Below are 19,220 nucleotides of genomic sequence, written 5' to 3'. Positions count from 1 at the left end.
GAAACTGTGGCTGAGAGAGGTTAATAACTTATGTAGGATCACACAGCTGGTAAGTGTCTGAGGTAGGATTTGAACTCAGGTCTTCCTAAATCCAAGTTCTGTGCTCCATGATACTTACTACAATATTTATTGCATAGTCAGAATTTCAGAGAAATGCAGAGAACTAAGAGCTATATGAGGTCCAAAGGAGAATCAACAGTACTGGGGGACATGTCCTCAATTCATATGAGTTTATATGATGGCTATGTCCCATTCTGCCCCTTGCAAAAAATGCAAACATTACAGATTACCTTCCAAGAAGTTAATAGAATTCTAGCTTTGAGAAGGATTAAAAGGAATCATTTTACCTAACGCTTTTGCTTTTAAGTCAGTGGCTGTCCAAACCCTCCAGGACAGAGAGCTGTGCGTTCCCTTCTTCAAGATCTCCCTCCAGGGATGAAGACATTACCCTATTCCAACATTAAGTGACCTTGACAGTCATAAGGTTCTTTTTGGAATCCCATTTCCTTTGCATCCATTTCCTTCTTTGATCTTCTGTGACGGTAGAGAAAAGCTTCTGTTAGAATCCCTTTTTCAAGCTAGCACAGCTCATTTGTTCCCACAGGCTGCTCTGGAGGCAGAACCCCTTCCCCATCTTCCTCTCTTTTGTAGGTGCCCCCTTTTGGCACTAGATGGCACTCATGAGTTTGTAAGGGGAAAGATTAATGGGTTTTCTCTCTGCAATTTGGAAATCAGTAGAAACTGTGGAGTGAATGGGTTAAGGCAGTGAGAAGTAAGTTACACGTGTGTTTTAGGCATAGTTAGAAAAGGGGAAGATGGGAGCAGTGGAGAGTGGTGACTGCCTGCCCATTTCAAAATGATACTCAAGTAATAAAAATAATAATAGCTCACATTTGTATAATGCTAACATTCTTAGTCTCTGTTAGCTCATTTTGGTTCTCAACAAAAGTCCTGTATGACAGGTAATAACCATGGAGCCTTCTTTAGTGTAGAATAGTAGGAAGAGTACTGGTCTTAGGACCAGAAGACCTGGGTTCCGGTTCCTACACCTACTAGCTGTATGGCCCTAGGCAGCTCACATAACCTCACTGAGCGTTAGTTTCGTTATCTATAAATCAAAGACCATATCACAGTTAAGATCAGAAGTTGGAAGGTACTTTGTTGTTGTTGAGTCATGTCTGACTCGTTACAATCCCTTTTGGGGTTTTCTTGGCAAAGGTACTGGAATGGTTTGTCATTTCCTTCTCCTGCTCATTTTACAGATGAGGAAACTGAGGCAAACAGGGTTAAGTGACTTGCCCAGGGTCACACAGCTACTAAGTGTCTGAGGCTGGATTTGAACTCATGAGGATGGGTCTTCCTGATTTCAAGCCTAGTACTCTATCCATTGTGCCACCTAGCTGCCCCTTGGGGGGCAATTTAGCAATCAACTAATCCAAACCCATTCTTGAAGACAGATCTCTTTGACAATGCCCCCCACAAGTGGTCGTTCAGCTCTCTCCTAAAGACCTCCAGTGGGGAGGAATCCATCACTTCTCAAGGCAGGCCATTCCCCTTGTGGACAGATTTAATTATTAGGGTAGTTTTTCATTTCATAGACCTGAACTCTGCCTCTTGGCCACTTATGATCACAGATCTAAGACTGCAAAGGAACTCAGTGGCCATCTGCCATGTGCTAGGTGCTGGGGATACAAAGATGAAGATAAAACGGTCCCTGCCCTCAAGGAGCTTCCATTCTAACGAAATCAATTTACAATTTAATGGTGAGGCCGTCCAGATGCTCCTTTTTGTGAATGATGTTGTGCAGATAATATATACACACACACTCACACACACACACACACATATATATAAAGAGAGAGAGAGAGAGACAGTCATAGAATGCTATAGTACCTGAAATAGGGAGGAAGGGAGGGAGGGGCGAAGGCTGGAAAGAAGGAAGGATTCATACAGGAAATACCAAATGGATAATGGATAAATATGCTGTTAGGCCACATTTAGAAAACTGTCATTTCCAAAATAAAGGAAATATTTCCACTATATTTTGTCCCATCTCCTATACTATGTTCAGTTCTAGGCAGCACACTTTAGGAAAGATGAAAATGAGTTTCATTATATTTAAAAGAGAATAATCAGGCTGGAAAGCCGTGTTGCTTGAGGACAGTAGGAGGAACTGAAGCCACTCAGCTTGGAGAGAAGCAGATTTGGGGCAGCCATGATAGATGTCTTCAAAGATTCAAAGGGAAGAGGGTGTATACTTGTACTGCTTGTCCCCAGAGGGCAGAAGTAGGACTATGTGGGAGGAAGTCACAGACACCCAGATTCAAGGGAACACTTTCCAACAGTTAGCACTATTCAAAAGCAGAATGGCCTGTTTCTGGGGGTCATAGGTCCCCTTTCATGGGAGGTTTTCATACAGAGTCAGCTGACCACTTAATAGGATTTTTAGAACAAATTCTTGTTGTTCTGGTTGCCTTGTTCTGTTTATACAGTTGATTTTTCTGATCCCGTAGGCACTTAGTAAATGCTTGTTGACTTGACTCTATATTTATCCTTATTAAATTTTATTAGATTAGATTATTAAAGTTGTAGCTTAATAGATGTTTATATTAATGGTCTTGGAGGGCTGTTTTAACAAAAAGTGCTTTGTAAGTCTTTAGGTACTAGGTGGTACAGTGGATAGACTTCTGGTCCTGGAGTCAGGAGGACTCATTGTCCTGAGTTCAAACCTGGTCTCAGACACTTACTTACTGTGTGACCCTGGGCAAGTCACTTAACTGTTTGCCTCAGTTTCCTTATCTGTAAAATGAGCTGGAGAAGGAAATGGCAAACTCCTCCAGTATCTTTGCCAAGAAAACCCGAAACGAGGTCACAAGGAGTTGGGCACAACTGAGCAACAACAAGGCACTATGTGAATATAATCTGTTATTATTATTCTCCAGAATAAACAACATAGTCCTTTTAATGCGTCGTTGAAGAAGCTATTTCTCACCTAATTATCCCTGTCTTCAGTTTTTCCATATACTTTTAAAATTACAGAGATCTCTTTTCCTTTAAAGAAATACTTCTGCAAACCCCTTCTCCCCCATCCCTCTCTATTGCCTTCTTTTTGTAATGATGTTTGTCTCCCTTCAATATGCAGGGAACCCACTGCCTGAGATCCTCTGGCTTCATAATGGGAAGGAGATCCAGGAGTCAGAGGACTTCCACTTTGAACAAAATGGCAATGAGCATAGTCTTTTCATCCAAGAAGTGTTTCCGGAGGACACTGGCAGGTACACCTGCGAGGCTTGGAACAGCACTGGTCAGGTCCGAAGTCACGCCATGCTCACTGTACGAGGTGAGGCCAGTTTCGGTGTCAAGAGGAGGGTGATTGGGGGAGGGAAGCGGTGAACAAGTAGGTGAGCAAGCCTTCTCTCCCATCTTTAGGGTTTTCTGCCCCCTATTTCCCTGTAAGCCTGTCAGATTTGGCTATGGTGCAGAGAGAGAACTACTACTACCTATTTCATCACGATAGAAGTTTGAAATGAACTCTGGGCCATTTTTTCCTCCCTATCTTAAGGGAGCTTATAGTCTAATAAGAGAGATAAATTAGACATACTTTACAATATGAGTCAAATCTTGATCTTCTGCATGGAACTTTCACATTTTATGATTTTTCCACATTAAATGTCAACCCTCCTTTGCCCCCAGAAAACTTCTGGGCTGAGAGAGGAGAGATATGGTTATCACTGTCAGGAAGCTCACAGTCTAGTGAGTGGATGGATATTTCATTCTTTTAATTTGCCAGCGCTGCTGCTCATGGGTCCACACTTGCCTTAGCCTTCAGTTCAATCAGTCAATCAACATTTATTAAATGTCTGTTATGTGCCAGGCACTGCACTGAGCCATGAGGGTACAAAAAGAGACAAAAGACAGTCCCTGTCTTGCAGTCTAATGTTGGTGTATGTTATAAGAATGCATATTCACGTCTATGTTGTAGACACAAGGTATAATTTAGAAGGCAGACCTACAGATAAGAGTACAAGTAAAGGCCAGACAGACGCACTTTTTGGAATATGTGCTATTTTCAATTATTCATTTCACTCCCCCCCCCAAAAAAAACCAATTATGATAGAGAGTCGAAAATAGTACCCACCAAAATGCCTGACTCAGTACCATCACCCTTTGGCCATTCTCAGAGCCTCAAGATGGCACTCAGCCCTGGTTCATTAGCAAGCCTCGTTCAGTGACAGCCACCCTGGGCCAGAATGTCCTGATCTCCTGTGCCATTGCTGGGGACCCCTTTCCTACCGTGCAGTGGCTCCGGGATGGCCAGGTGCTCACCAAAAACTCCGGCTACTCAGAGGTGCTGCAGAATGAAGATGTGTTCACCATGGTGCTGAAGAATGTGCAGCCCTCTCATGCTGGCCAGTATGAGATCCAGCTCAAGTAAGTCTCTGTCCTGGTCCCTGTCCCTACCCCCTGCTCATTCTCTCACTCCCCCAATTCTAGAATACTATAGAGTTCTAAACCCAGAGAGAAAGTATCAGACTCCGGGCTTCACATGGAGGAAGTGGTGTCCCAGGTCTTTGCTAAAGGACTTTAATTATCTTGTGGTTGAGAACTCTTATCTTCTGGTTTTATTTCTCCTTCTGTTTTGTCCTCTTTTTTAGGAGAGAGGGGATAATGAGGTGAGAAAGAGAAACCAAGGGAGAGAAGAGAAGGGTACTTGGCCTTGTTCTCTTTGCTTTTCCCACCTCAATCACTTGGTTGCATTGGTTTTTTCATGATAGCTAGCATTTATATAGCACATTGAAGTTTGCATATATTATCCCATTTGATCCTCACAAGAACCCTGGAAGGTAGGGGCTGTTATTATCCCCGCTTTTATGCTTGAGGAAACTGAAGCTGAAGGAGTTTAAGTGACTTGCTCAGGGTCACACAGCTATAATCTGAAGCAGGATTCCAACCCAGCTCTTCCCGTTATAGGTCCCATACTCTCTACATGACTCCACTCAGCTGCTTAGCTGTGTGATCCAAAAATATGCCTGAAGTAATGAAAAAAAGCTCTGTTTCTTCAGCTCCCTGCTCTCTCTCTCAGGGTTGGTGGTGACAGACTGGCTGGCCTTGGATGCTTGAGGTTGGTGTGGGCATACAGAAGGGCCCTGCCTGCATTGTGTTAGGCACCTGGCCTGGTTTCAGGATCCTCACTCTCCTGGACTTTTTCATTCCCCCTAAGCTAAGGCCTTTATTCAAAGTCCTGTGCTTAGTGTCTTCAAGAATGGAGAAGGACAGGGAAATCTGGAGGGAAGGGTAGTATGGATACTCTTTTCTTGTAGCTTTTTTTTTCAGTAGTGGGGGATGGTAGGTACGTGGGTCCCCTGAGAAGTCCAGGGTGTGTCTCAAACACTGCTTTATGGTCTGAGTGTACAAGTCATTTCTCTGTTGGCAACCCCTTCGTTTTTTTTTCTAAAACATAAAAACAATTCTGTTTGAAAATATGTGGATGGAACTGAAAATTTTTTAAAATGAATGTTAAAGAAAATTTAACGGGCAAAAAAATAACCTGTATGAAAGCCCTTAGAGCTAGAATTATTAACCTTTTTTAGTGTCATGGACTCTTTTGGCAGTCTGGTGAAGCCTATGGATTCCTTCTCAGAATCATTCTTTTAAATGCATAAAATAAATACATAGGGTAACAAAGGAAATTGATTATATTAGAATACAGACATCAAAATATAAAAAAAGTTCAGGGACCCCCTAAAATCTTATCTGTGGACCTAACATTAAGAATCCTTGCCTTAGAGAGACAAGCCATTCCTCTCCAAGCCTCGTTAGAAAACCTCTCCCTCCCTCCCCCAGTCTTGAGCAATCTCAGTGACATAGTACTGTCCTATTTGAGCTTCCATCAAAGGGAGGAGGCTGGTGACTCCTTTTCGAGGGCTATTGCTATTTTTGCAGAAATTGATCAATAAGGCCATCAGAAATTATGAATTCAATACTTCCAATGTGTATTTTCTGTTTTCAGATAATTCATCTACCTCATCAGGAAATACCCCTTCTAAGCCTCAGTTTCCTTATCTATAAAATGAAGTCTTGGGCTCCGTGACCTTTAAGGTCATGACCAGCTTCAAATCTGTAATCCTATAAACTCTTTTTGGTATCAGTCTGAACCCCATATAGTCAGAAAGTTAACTCCTGATTGTAACAAAATCTAATTTAAAATATAGTGTATTCCAAAATTAAATAAGAATTTAGGGATTATTCACACTGTTGTTTACCTTCGTTGGTATAGATAATTGAAGTTGAACCTATCTGCCTGAATGGACAAATACAGTGGGTTACTGTAAGGTGTAGCTCATGTTCTGGGATGATCATTCTGAAATGAACCCTCCCAAAAAGGGTGGAAGGACTTTAAAAAAAAATTGATTCCTTTCATTTTTATATCATTTTCAATTCTAGATATATCCCTTCTTCCCTCCCATGAAAACCCTCACTCTTAACAGAGATTAAAAAGGAAAGGAAAAAAATTGATTTGACAGAATCAATCCATACAGCAACTGTGTCTGATAGCATATACAACATTCCACAGGTTCTCCAAGAGGAGATGAGCTTTCGTTAGAAATTTCAGAAGAAGGAGAGGGCTGTGATTTAGCATATGGAAGCAGGTCAACTGCTGTTATCTTTAGGATAGGCTGAGTGAGGGTACACAATGGTGGAGCAAAAACAAGATTGCTAACCCAGAGCAGAGGGTTTGGTACAGAGTCAAATAGGCAGGTCCGAAACAAGCCGAGGCTGGTTGTGGAGAGTTTACATTTAGTACCCTGGGAAGTCAGGGTCTTTACTGCATGGTTCTGACCCGAGCTGCCCCTGCTTCTATTTCCTTTTGCCCCCAAAAAATCTACCTCTTCATCCATTCAAAAGCCCATTTATCCTGGGCCTGGCTACAGCCCAAACACAGCAGAAGCGAGTCAGTGGAAAGTTCTCCCAGGGGATGAGTGCCAGGCCCTGGCACAGACATTGTTTTCCACTTAGGCTTTGTTCTTGCTGGTGGTGATCAGTCAGACACTGAGCTGGGACAGAATGCCTTTCAAGGTGTCTTAACTGGCCTAGGAAGTGGAGCTTAGAATAGAGGTGAAGGGGGGAAGGGGATATTCACGATAGGATGAGAGTCATGGAACTGATCCATCCCCCTCCCCTGCCTCTGCTCCAGCTATGAGGGCATGACAGTCTATATATATGGTGATCAAACAGCACATTTCTTCCTCCCACATTTTCCTTCTGTACGTGGTTTACGAGTATTTACTGTGGTCAGGTCAAAAAGACACATCCAGAATTCAGCTGAGATATTTGAAGGATTGACCCTTGCCCATAAATTTTCATTTTAAAAATAGTTTTGCCCGTATTGTTCATTCCAGAGCAGAATGATTAGTAACAGGACTAACTCTACGTGCTTTGGATCTGGGCATTTTGGTTAGGGTCTCTGATTTCATTGGCGTAGGAACTCCCAGGTGTGAAAACTCCTTTTACCAATGCAGGTCAGCACTTTATAGTCTTAGAACATGGCCTAGGCATTGAGAGGTTGAGAAACTTCCCCAGGCTCACATAGCAAGTATGTGGGGGAGGCAGGCCTTGAACCCTGATCTTTCTAAACCTTCTCTTTTTCAACTATGGTACACAGTTTTCCCTGTGATTAGTGATAGCTCTAATTTATATAGTGACTTATGAGTTAGAGACTGCTTTTTATACAACAATTCTGTGAGGTAAGTGGTACAAGTATTATCACTGAGAGGCAATTTAGTATAGTGGATACTGGAAGCTGGGGTTTAAATCCTCCCTCTGGAACTTATTAGCTGTGTGACCTTGAGTAAGTCCCTTAACCCCTTTCAGCTTCAGTTTCCTCATCTGTGAAATGGAGATAATAATATCACTTACCTCAAGAGGTTATTGTGAGTCAGTGAGTTAGTAAATAAACATTATTAAGTAGGCTTATGTGTCGGGCTTGATGCTAAGCAGTGGGGATTCAAGAAAAGACAAAAGACAGTTCCTGTCCTGGAGAAGCTCACAATCTAATGGGGTCCCTAGAGGTTATTTAGTCCAATCTCCTTATTTTACAGATAAGGAAACTGAGGTCTAGAGAAATTAAGTGTTTTGAGAAAGGTCACACAGCTATATAGATTTTTTTCCAGGCCCTCCTGGCTTAGTCAGCACTCTACCTACTGCACCAGAGGTGTCAAACTTGAGGCCCCAGGAGCAAAACTCCCCACTCCCACCTCATCTGAAAAGATTAAAATGTAATTGGGAATATTTTTAACAAAATATTTAACAAAATTTAACAAAATAAAATTTTTTTCTATCAAAATAACAACAAAATAAATTTTTAACAAATTTTAACAAAATAAATTTTTAAAAAAACATAGATAATGTTAATTTGTGGTTTCCTAAGTCAGTATATGGTCAATAGCTGGTGCAATGGATAGAGTGCTGGGCCTGGAGTCAAGAAGGCTTATCCTAGATAGATAGAGGGCGCAGGGTGAGTTGAAAATGAAGGGGTCATATCTAGAGAATAAAATTAAGGGGTGAAAGAGGAATATACTAGGAGAAGGAGAAAGGGAGAGGTAGAATGGGGTAAACTATCCCACCAAAAAAAAACAACAGAAAAGAAAAGGCTCTTACAGTGGAGGGCAAACGGGGCAGGGGGGGAAGAAGGTGAGAGGGAATGAGTGACTCTTATTCTCATAGGATTTGACTTAAGGAGAGAATAAGATACACACCCAATTGGGTTTGGAAATCTGTCTTACCCTACAGGAAAATAGGGGGGGAAGGGAACAAGAGAGTAAGGGAATGATAGAGAGGAGGGCAGATTGGGAAAGGGAGTAATCAGAAGCAAATACTTCTGAGGAGGGACAGGGTCAAAAGAAAGAATAGAATAAATGGATGGACAGGATAGGATTAAGGGAAATAGGGTTAGTTTTTCACAGCATGTCTACTATAGAAGTGTTTTGCATAACTGCACATGTATAACCTATATTCAGTTGCTTGCCTTAGCAATGAGGGTGGGTGGGGAGGGAGGAAGAGAGAAAATTTGGAACCCAAAGTTTTAAAAACACATGTTTAAAAAAAAATGTTTTCACATGCAACTGGGAAATAAGAAATACAGGAAATGGGGTACAGAAATCCATTCTGCCCTACAGGAAAATTGAAGGGGAAGGGGATAAGACAAGGGGGGGAGAGATAGAAGGGAAGGCAGACTAGGGGAAGGGGTATTTAGAATGCGTACCATCTTGGGGTGGGGGAGGGGCGAGATGGGGTGAAAATTTGGAACTCAAAATCTTATGGAAGTAAATGTTGAAAACAAAAAAATAAATAAAAATTACCATTAAAAAAAATATCTTAAATAGGATTCAAAATCAAATCTTCCTAACTCCAAGTCCTGTGCTCTACCCACTAAGTTATTCTTGGCTTAATTTTACATCGGCATAATAACTATGTGATTATAATTCCATTTGGCTAAGTAAATTTTAGTCCTTTTAATATGATTGTCTTAAAAACAAACAAACAAACAAACAAAAAAAACTTCAGCAGTAACCATGGAGTCTTTTGCATTTCAATAAAGAAGAATTCTGGGCAAAAAAAAAGAAGGCTTATCCTGATCTAGTTTACTAGCTGAGTGACCCTGGGCAAGTCCCTTAATCCTGTTTGCCTCAGTTTCCTCATCTGTAAAATGAGCTGGAGAAGGAAATGGCAAACTACTTCAGTATCTTTGCCAAGAAAACCCCAAATGGGGTCACGAAGAGTCCTACATGACTGAACAACAACAAAATTTTGCATTCTGCTTATTAGAGATTCCTTTAGGTTTCCCACCTCCTCTTTTTAAAATGCCTATTTTAAAAGATTAAGCTTATCAGTAATTCACACATTATTCATATAAAAGCAATCCCAGACTTAATAATACATTGTGTTCCTCCCATTCATTAGTCAGCTTTTGGGAACTCAGAGTGAGTTTTCCCTTAGGAATGATGTTATAAATAGCATCCCTTGGGCCCTGTATCCCTTGGGCTACAAAACTTTGTTTAATCCATACTTGCTTCAGTACTTTGAGGATCAGAGCTTGGAACCACGTGGGTGTTCTCTGATCCATGCAAATTGAAACCCCTGAACTTCTTAGCTAATCATCTTCATGAGTTTCTGTGGCTAAAAAAAAAAAAAATCACACTTTGGTGGTCAACCTTCTGATGATGCACCTTTCCAGATTTAACCAGGCTGGCCCTTGAGTGGCAGACACTCTGTTGCCAAGACCACACTCATCCTCTTTTTGTCTTACAGTAGGACCTGCTTGCTCTTAGACCTATCAGAGCTCAGGGTCACTTTCAAGCCATGCTGAGGCATCAGGAGGAGGGTGTTAATGGCACATTAAATCCATTAAGTAGGCAAAATTCTCCTTGAAGGCCGGGGATGGCTTTGTATTCCATCCCCCACCCCTATCTAGCACTTGATAGGGATAGGGACTGGATCTGTAAGTTCATCAGAGTAGAGCAGAGGTGTGGAAGACTGGGCATGTGGCCCACAACCCTCCCACGTACTCAAGAGCCAGATTAAAATGTAGTTCCTGTCTAATTTTAACGTGGGGATGTATTAATTTTTTTTAGAAAAAATATATTAACGTGGGTGGTTTTCTAAGTCACTACGCCACATACAGGGATCCTCTGGTAAGCATTAGTGGCCCCCCACAAAAGTTGGGCACCACAGGTGTAGAGAATTTCCTAGATGAAGAAACTCCCTCCATGGTACAGAATGAGACATTTGCTTTTTGGTTATGGCCAATGCAGGAATATTTTGCTTGACTGTATTATTTGTTATAAGAGTTTTGCTTTTCTTCTTTTCAGTGGGGGTGAAGGAGGAGGCGGGAGGAAGCAAAAACAGATGTTTTATTCATTGAAAAAAAATCAAATTGAACTTAAAAAAGAAAGGAATCTCCTTCTGCAGGCCAGCACCTTCTCTGTAACTTAAAGTCTTACAAAATTGCCTCGATAACTGAGAGGTTAAGTGTTTTGCCCAGAGTCCTACGGCCAACAGAGATACGTCCAAGGCAAGATTAATTGACTCAATATATTGCCCGCACCATTTCTCATAGCAGGCCTTTAAATGTTTGTTGAATGGTTGGATTGAGTGCTTGATAATTGAAATAGTATATTAATAAAAGCCCTAGGGGCAGCTAGGTGGTGCAGTGGATAGAGTACTGGCCCTGAAGTCAGGAGGACCTGAGTTCAAATCGACCTCAGACCAAACACTTGACACTTACTAGCTGTGTGACCCTGGGCAAGTCACTTAACCCCAACTGCCTAAGCAAAAAAAAAAAAAAAAAAAAAAGCCCTAAACAGCCCCTAAGGCCTCTGGGGGAGGGCAGAGCCCCAAACTTTGAGTCCTAATGAATAGTCTCCCCTAAACTTGAGTACCCTTCCCCCAGCTATACTGAGCTAAAAAGGGCTCATCCTGAAATTCACCTCCTTCGGTTATCTGATCTTCCTGACATCCCCTTGAATATAGCCCAAGAAAGACTCCTGACCTTTGTGGTGGCTGAGTGAGAATGAGAGAGCTGGGTAGTGGTTGGCATCCTGAGTTAAGATGGTTCTGGTATTGGCAGTTCTGGTAGTAAGGGTGAGGCTGAGCAGAGGTTCTGAGGACATAAGTTCCTTGGGTGGTGATGATGGGGACAGGGGTTTTGACAGCAGTGGAGCAGTATAGTAATGCCTATTCCTATGTGTGAATGGTTCATAAATTAAGTTGATAAACCAAGACACACACCCCTCCTACTATCCTCAGAAGAGGTAGATGAGCTACTTCAGAAGGAAAGGGCTAGGATACTGGATATCTGAGGGATAAGGTCCCCCCCACTTGGGGACCATGGGAAGTCATCTCACAGTTTGCCAATCCCTGCTGAAGGGCATTTAATCTGTTCTCTAAGAGTCTGGAGCCTGAGGACCTTAAAAAGTTTCTGAATTGGTGGTTCTGCTGCAGATTTGCTCTGAAATCTTAAGCCCCTGTAGATTTTCCTTCTCTAGCCACACAATATGAAGAGTTAACCCTGTCTCAAATACTGGGGATCCTGCCTCATGAGCTGGGCAGGTTATGGCTGCCCAAATCCCTCAATGTTTCTCCTTCTCCTAAATCTCACTGTCCTGTATCTCCAGCTCTTAGCACTGTGCCTGGAACCTAGTAGGCACTTAATAAATGCTTACCTCCTGATACACAGTCAGAAGGAAAGAATCACAATTAAACATAGAGCAGTGAGGGATACATATGCATTTACCTGTGTACCCACATGCCTAAATCCATTCTTAAAATATACGCCTGCTACAAATAGACCCTAACCATCACGTATATTTGAAGGTGGATTTACAAACAGATCAGATCTATGTCTGCATCTGCAATGGATGCTCACTTCTCCTATGAAATCTTCATTATGCTCTTTCTCATATCTGTGCATCGTCCCCATCACCCTTACCAGTCACTCCACAGAGTCTTTTGGCTGGTCAGGACTTAGACACCCCATCAGCTTGCAAAGCTCTTCGGAGAAAGGCAGAGACCTTGTTAACAGGAACCTTCTAGTAATGAAAACCCCAGTTTGGTATAATGCTGGCTCAATCCTCTGCCTCTGCCTCTCCCACTACCACCTACATTGTCTTTCTCACCCTTCCTTCCTGCTTTTGAGAACAGGAGACAGGTTCCATAGGTAGAGTTAATAGCATGTCTAATGGGTGCCATTGAAAGGGAGCATGGAAAATATTTCCTCTGCAGAGAAAAGAATAAAAACTGCTGTTGATTAAAGTGATGCTTGAGTAGCAGGTAGACAGGAGATGGAGAAAGTGTTTAACTTCATGCATTGGGAAAGTTTTAGATATGATGGGAGACAGCAAGGAATTGAATTCTCTGAAATAAAAGAATCAGGAGACGTTCAGAGTGAACAGTTAGCCACAAGGACCAAATCACCTAGTCAGAATTCTCGCCTTTTCATCCTTTTGTCCTGTGTGTTAAGAGAACTTGAGGGGGAATCAGACAGCTCGGTTCTAGTCCCATCTGCCCTTAAGTCATTGTGTGGCCTTGGTCAAATCTTGGTCTCTTTTCCTCAGCTGAAAACTGGAGATTCTGAATCACAAAGGTCCCCTCCACCTCTGACTTTCATGCTGTTGCTGAAAGAAGGGTTCAGGAACTGAATTTTCTTCCTTCATCTCCTTTTCCATCAGAGGTGGTGTTGGTTTATGAAGTTGGGGGACCCTGGAATGATGCATAGCTTTGAGAGCTGACTGAGTTAGAAGAATGGGTGTGATGAAGAAAAGAAGGAAGAGGTGGGGGTCAGTTCTTCACCCCAATCTCCTTACTCTCTTCATGTAGACTCCTTCTTATGACCCAAGATATCTAAAAGAATTAGCTTTATTAAGGAGGTGGGGTTGAAAAAGTTTGGGGTGACAAAATGGTGACCAGGTCTATCTCTGGATTTTGGAGAGGTATGGGGCCTATTTTGAAGTGGGATTAGAGCTCATTAGCCTTCCAAAACACCACTTCCAACAAGTTAAGCCTCCAATTACCCCAACCATTCCTGACATCTTCTCAGGCGAGCCTGGGGCAGAGGATTCACGTGCTGTACCCCACAGACAACCTAGGGAAGGGGGAGGCTTGGAGGCCAGGAACCCTTTAACCTAGGGATATGCTTTGAAATCTTCAGGAACCGGGTGGGCGAGTGCAGCTGCCAGGTGTCGCTGATGCTTCAAGAGGGCCCTTCTGGGTCCCTGGGAGAGGCCATCCCCATTCGACTGTAAGTATTACTCCCTGGGAACTGGCCAGGGTTGGGTTTTCTTTTCTCCTTTACTGGTCTCTGGTTCTCACTCCTGCCCTCCCAGACCCTGCCTTGGCAGCCACTCAACCCAATCCCCTCAGATGTGGCCCTACAGATTGCTTGCATCCTCCAGCTGAAGCTGCTGGAACAGAGAAGGAGAGATTGGAAAAGAGAATAAGGGAGGGTGAAGGGGGGGTGAATATTTTTTTTTGCACACACCCTTATATGGCTACTGAAGTCATTACCGATGCAATAAAGCAACTAGGCAGGCGAGTTCCTCTCACCAATGTTCCCTTCTATAAACACAGCCAGGCCGGCCCCATCCCTCTTCTCTCCCCCCCTCCCGCCCTCAGGGATTTGCTCTCCCCTGACGTTTTTTTTTTTTCCTTAACCAGCCCCTTTTCCTCCTGCTACTTTCCTTTTTTTCCTTCATTGGCTGTAGGAGGAAGGAGCCTGCCAGCTGTGAAGGACTCACCAGAGGAGGAGGAGGCATTGGCAGTGGTGGTGGCCATCATGGAACACTAACACCCCTGGGCCTGGGGAGCAGGCTGAGCTGGAGACCTGAAGAGGAGGGCGAGGACGTGCGGGGGGTGCTGAAGAGGCGAGTGGAGACCAGGGAGCACACAGAGGACCGACTTCGACAGCAGGAGGCAGAACAGCTGGACTTCCGAGACCTCCTGGGGAAGAAGGTGTGCACCAAGACTCTGTCAGAAGAAGAGCTGAAGGAGATCCCAGCTGAGCAGATGGATTTCCGCGCCAACTTGCAGCGGCAAGTGAAGCCAAAAACGTTATCAGAGGAGGAGAGGAAGGTGCATAGCCCCCAGCAGGTTGACTTCCGCTCCGTGTTAGCCAAGAAGGGGGGTCCTAAGGCCCCCGTCCTGGAGAAGGCAGCGCTTCCCAAACCAGCTACCCCAGATTTTCGTTCTGTGCTTGGCAACAAAAAGAAGTTACCTGCAGAGAACGGCAGTGCCGGCACCGAGTCCCTGAATGCCAAAGGAGGAGAGAATGCCAAACTGGTTGAGAACACCAGACTGATAGGCAATGCCAAGTTACCTGAAGCCCAGAAGCCTGTTGGGGATGCCAAGTTAGCCGACACTCAAAGACCCACTGGGAATGCCACCCCAGCCGAAACCAAGAAACCTGTGGGGAATACCCAGCCAGTGGGACCCCCAAAACAAGCAGGAAAAGAGGAGCTTAAGAATGAGGTCGTCAATGACGTGAACTGCAAACAGGCCTGTCCGGGAGTTGTAGACAGTGATAAGAGTGCAGAAAGAAAAGGGAGCCCCCCAAGCTTCACAGAGAAACTCCAGGACTTACGGGTGGCAGAGGGTAAAAAACTTTTCCTTCAATGCCAGGTTGTATCTGAGCCCCCAGCCACCATTACTTGGACACTGAATGGCAAGACCCTCAAGACCACCAAATTCATCACCCTTGCCCAGGAAGGTAAATAGGGATGTTGGAGGGAGGATGGAGGAGACGGTCACCTAGAGGGCCAATCTCAGTTCTTTCTGTGTACCCTGAGTAAACTTTGGCCTATTGGTCATTGCCATAGGGTAAGTTAGCAGCAGGATGCAGAGCAAGTAAGCTCCATGATGCTAGGGGCACCAGGAAGAGTTTTGGGGCAATCATTGCTGTGCCCCTTCACCCCTGGAAAAATGCAAACAGTAGAGATCACCTCTAAGGAAGCCTGGCACGTGTTTTGTTGTGCTGAGGGTGGGGAGGATGGCAGGATGTCCCAGCTCTGGTGTTGTGCTCAAGGTGTGGTTGGCAGGTTCTCTTCTCATCACCGCCTATGGTCACCACAAAGTAGATGTACCCTACATCCTACCATCAAGACCTGTTGACTGATGCTCAGGACAAGGGCTATGTTGTTAGCTTAAGTGTTTAGGGTATTATGGGTTTGGGAGATATGTCATGGAATAAGGCAGTAGTGGCCATTGGGGAGCAGGAGAGGGTGTTCTTGTACAGGCAGAGTTGTGTGTTTGAGTTAATAGCAGCCTAGGTCATAACACCGTGGGCTCAGGAGTGTGTGGCTTTGGGCAGGGGTGGAGGAGATAGAGGGGGCTGATGGAGGCAATGCCTGCACAGGTCCTTGTGTGTTTGTGGTATTGTGGGTTTGGGGGAGGGGTGAATGAGTAGAAGAAAATCCACAACACCCCTACGGCATACACAGAGGCAGCCAGCACGGCTTGCTTCCTAATTTGGATGAGACATTTGTTTGCTGGTATTTCACATTCTTGAATGGTGGGGGAAAGGCGGCGGGGCTGTGTGTGTCTCTTGCCGTCTGTCCCCTTCTGGTGTGTGAGGAGAGGGAGGAGGATTCTGGTATTATGTTATTTACACCTGGAGAGGTGAAAGGAGGCGGAAGAAATGGTGTCCCCAGACCTTCAGTTTGTACCGGGAGCATTTTGTTTAGTCCAGAACAAGAGAGAAGAGAACTGAGACAAACAGGACTTCCAGCACCCCACTCTGGCGGTTGTCAAAGGAATGGACCACCAGGGTCCTGGAACAGCATTCCTGGAGCTGGGGCTAAGGCTGGGCTGCTCCTGGCAGTAGGGACAGTCGCATTCTTCTCTGTCAGTTGGTTGGATAAGGAGCATGAGGGAGGGGAAGCCACATGAGAAACTGGCCCTGGTTCCTGGTAAAGGCTAAGGGAACAGAAAATTCCCTTCACCACATATGTTTCTCCCTTGTTCAGTGATCACACTCTGCCTCCAGCTACCTTCATTCTCTCCCTGTCCCTCCCTTACTCCTCACCATTCCTCCTTACCTTTTAAAAACTAGGAGTGGGGCACTGAACCAGGGCAGCCACCATGCCCAAAGCTATGATCTTACATTGCAAGGCAAGGCTGGATTTCCTTTCCTTGCTCTGTTCTTCAAACCACAAACGGTGATGCAGCTGGGACCTTGGGATCCAGATACTTGGAGTGGTGGAGAGAATAGTTTATTTTTCAATCACCATTGATAATGCTGACTCAGTTGCTTCTTTACTTTGGTATCCCAGGATTGGCAGGACCCTCCAGAGAGCTTCATATTCACCACCTCTCTTCTACACACCCCTGCTTCTTCCAAAGCCTAGGCATATTCTATGGGGGCAGTGAGTGGATGCTACAGTCTTCCTCAGTTACCCATTCTGGAGACCTAATAGCCCTCACCTTTGGAAAGCCCTTCACATCAGGTCTAACCTAAATCTTCCCTCCTGCCTTGGCACACTGGCCATTCTGTTATCTCCAAAGAAGGACAGTCACACCCTTCTGTCAGGTGAAATCATCCAAGTCTGCACAATGTGATGTCCTTTAGCTGTATTAGCCCTAGGAAAACTGAGGCATGGGATGACTAGAGTGGATTGCGTGAGAGAACCTAGGGGTTTGGGGCCAGGATGGCTGCTAGACAAAAAATTCCATGATGGCAGTGTTCACGTCATATGTAAATTTTGTGTTTTCCTTGGTTCCTAGCACACATTTTGCACACAGTAAGCCCCTTTGTGGAAGTGAATTTGCTTAAACTCAACACTGCCTAAAACCATTGAAAAGTCAGCTATTACTAACCAGGCCGAAACTCTTCTAATTACTTTTAAGTTGCAAAGTAAAAATTTACCTCCATGTAAAATAGTCCTAATCCAAAAAAATGCCTAAATGTAAATGCAAACTGAACTCCTTTGAATGGATGTTTGCCTGTGATAGACCCTGTTAGAAAGCTCAGATTGTGGAAGAGCCATTCTTAGTAGAGGGCCTAAAAGCGGGGATAAGTCAGTGCAAGTTAGGGGGGCAGGGAAGAGAGAGAGAGACTGGCCAACTCAAAGCAGACCCCAGGCAAGCTCTGTCATCATTCTGAGTCTCGGTGTCCTCATCATTCAAAAGAGAGCCTTGGATTAGCTCAGATTCTTAATCTGGGGTCCATGAACTCGTTTTAAAATTTTTTTTCATAACTGCATTTCTACATACTTCATTCCCTTTGTAATCCAATGTATTTTATTTTTCACACTTAAAAACGATATTCTGCAAAGAGACCTATAGCTTCACCAGATTGCCAACAAGGCCTATGATCCAGAAAAGGTTAAGAACGCCTAGCCTGGATGATGCTACCTAGGTACCTGCCTTTCCTGGCCAAACATTTTATGTGTCTAGGGGAGCTAGACAGATGAATGAACCCTAATAGATGGAGTACCACTTAAGATATCTACTTCATTGGTTCATAGTCATAGTCATTTCAGAACTGGAATAGAACTTATCAGTTATCTAGCCTAACTATCTTGTTTTACAAATGAGGAAACTGAGGCCCAGAAAAGTGAAATCAATCAATAATCAGTCAATATACATTTATTAAGCACCTACTATGTGCTAGGCATTGTGCTAAGTGATGATGGGAATAATAAAAAAGGCAAAAGAGAATTTGTGCCTTCAAGGAGCTCACAAATAGTGGAATTGATCTTAGGTCACAGAGCCAGTTAGGACTATGTTTGCCAGAATTGTTTCTGATGATGTACCTGCAAGGCCACTTCTCCATCATCTGGTGAGTGGAGAAGAGGAGAGAGACAAATCATCTTAAGCAATATTCTAGTTAGCCTCGACTTGGAGAACTGTCATAGCTTCAATCACTGCCCTTGTTAGTTATGCTTCAGCAAACAAAGCTGGGCAGAATCCTGGGCTTACCTATTTTTGTAGACAGCTGGGAGTGTCCTGATTCTACCATTTACTACCTGTGATTTTGGCCGAGTCACTTAATCTCCCTGTGCCTCAGTTTCCTCATCTGTAAAATGTGGTGGTTGAACTAGACAACCCTTAATGACCTTTCTAACTTCAAAGCTATGATACTGTGATTTTTCTCACTGGATTAGTGTCTGGATCTAGCTAGGAATCCATGTAAAAAAAATTTTTTTTTTTTTTTTTGCTTCTTGATGAGGCAATTGGGGTTAAGTGACTTGCCCAGGGTCACACAGCTAGTAAGTGTTAAGTGTCTGAGGCCAGATTTGAACTCAAGTCCTCCTGACTCCAAGGCTGGAGTTCTATCTACTGTGCCATCTAGCTGCCCCTTATGTAAAATTTAATGAGGAATTCTATCCTGGGAGCTGGGAAAAGCAGCATAGAGTGGAGAAGAGCTGGGTTTGTAGCCCGAGGGACCTGGGGTTTGAATCCTGGCTTTGAAGCTTCCTTTCTGTGTGACCTTTGGCAAGTCACTTAACCTTTCTAACCTTTGCTTTCGTCATCTGTAAAATAAAAATGTTTGGATGAGATATCCTGTAAGGTCCCTTTTATCTCTGTGCTCACATGCAACAGTGGATGGGGCACCAGACTTGGAATCAGGAAGATCTGAGTTCAAATCCTACATTCAACACTTACTAGATGTGTGACCCTGGGCCTATTTACTTACCGCCCCCCTCAGTCTGAATTTCCTAATCTATAAA

The 19,220-nt window shown here is 43.9% G+C and overlaps 1 protein-coding gene across 1 annotated transcript in view; it reads left to right on the top strand.

Annotated features, from left to right (window-relative positions):
- The window catches only part of MYLK (myosin light chain kinase), a 313,404-nt gene that overhangs the window by 174,106 nt on the left and 120,078 nt on the right, over positions 1-19,220 (top strand). The window contains exons 13-16 of the mRNA XM_027845152.1: positions 3,143-3,340; positions 4,182-4,431; positions 13,706-13,795; positions 14,259-15,259. Coding sequence (XP_027700953.1) covers positions 3,143-3,340; positions 4,182-4,431; positions 13,706-13,795; positions 14,259-15,259 — 1,539 coding nt within the window. The remainder of the gene's footprint in view (positions 1-3,142; positions 3,341-4,181; positions 4,432-13,705; positions 13,796-14,258; positions 15,260-19,220) is intronic.

Source organism: Vombatus ursinus, unplaced genomic scaffold (genome assembly GCF_900497805.2).
Source record: "Vombatus ursinus unplaced genomic scaffold, bare-nosed wombat genome assembly UNPS02014959.1, whole genome shotgun sequence".
NCBI lineage: Eukaryota > Metazoa > Chordata > Mammalia > Diprotodontia > Vombatidae > Vombatus > Vombatus ursinus.
This window is presented reverse-complemented; position numbering and strand designations above follow the sequence as displayed.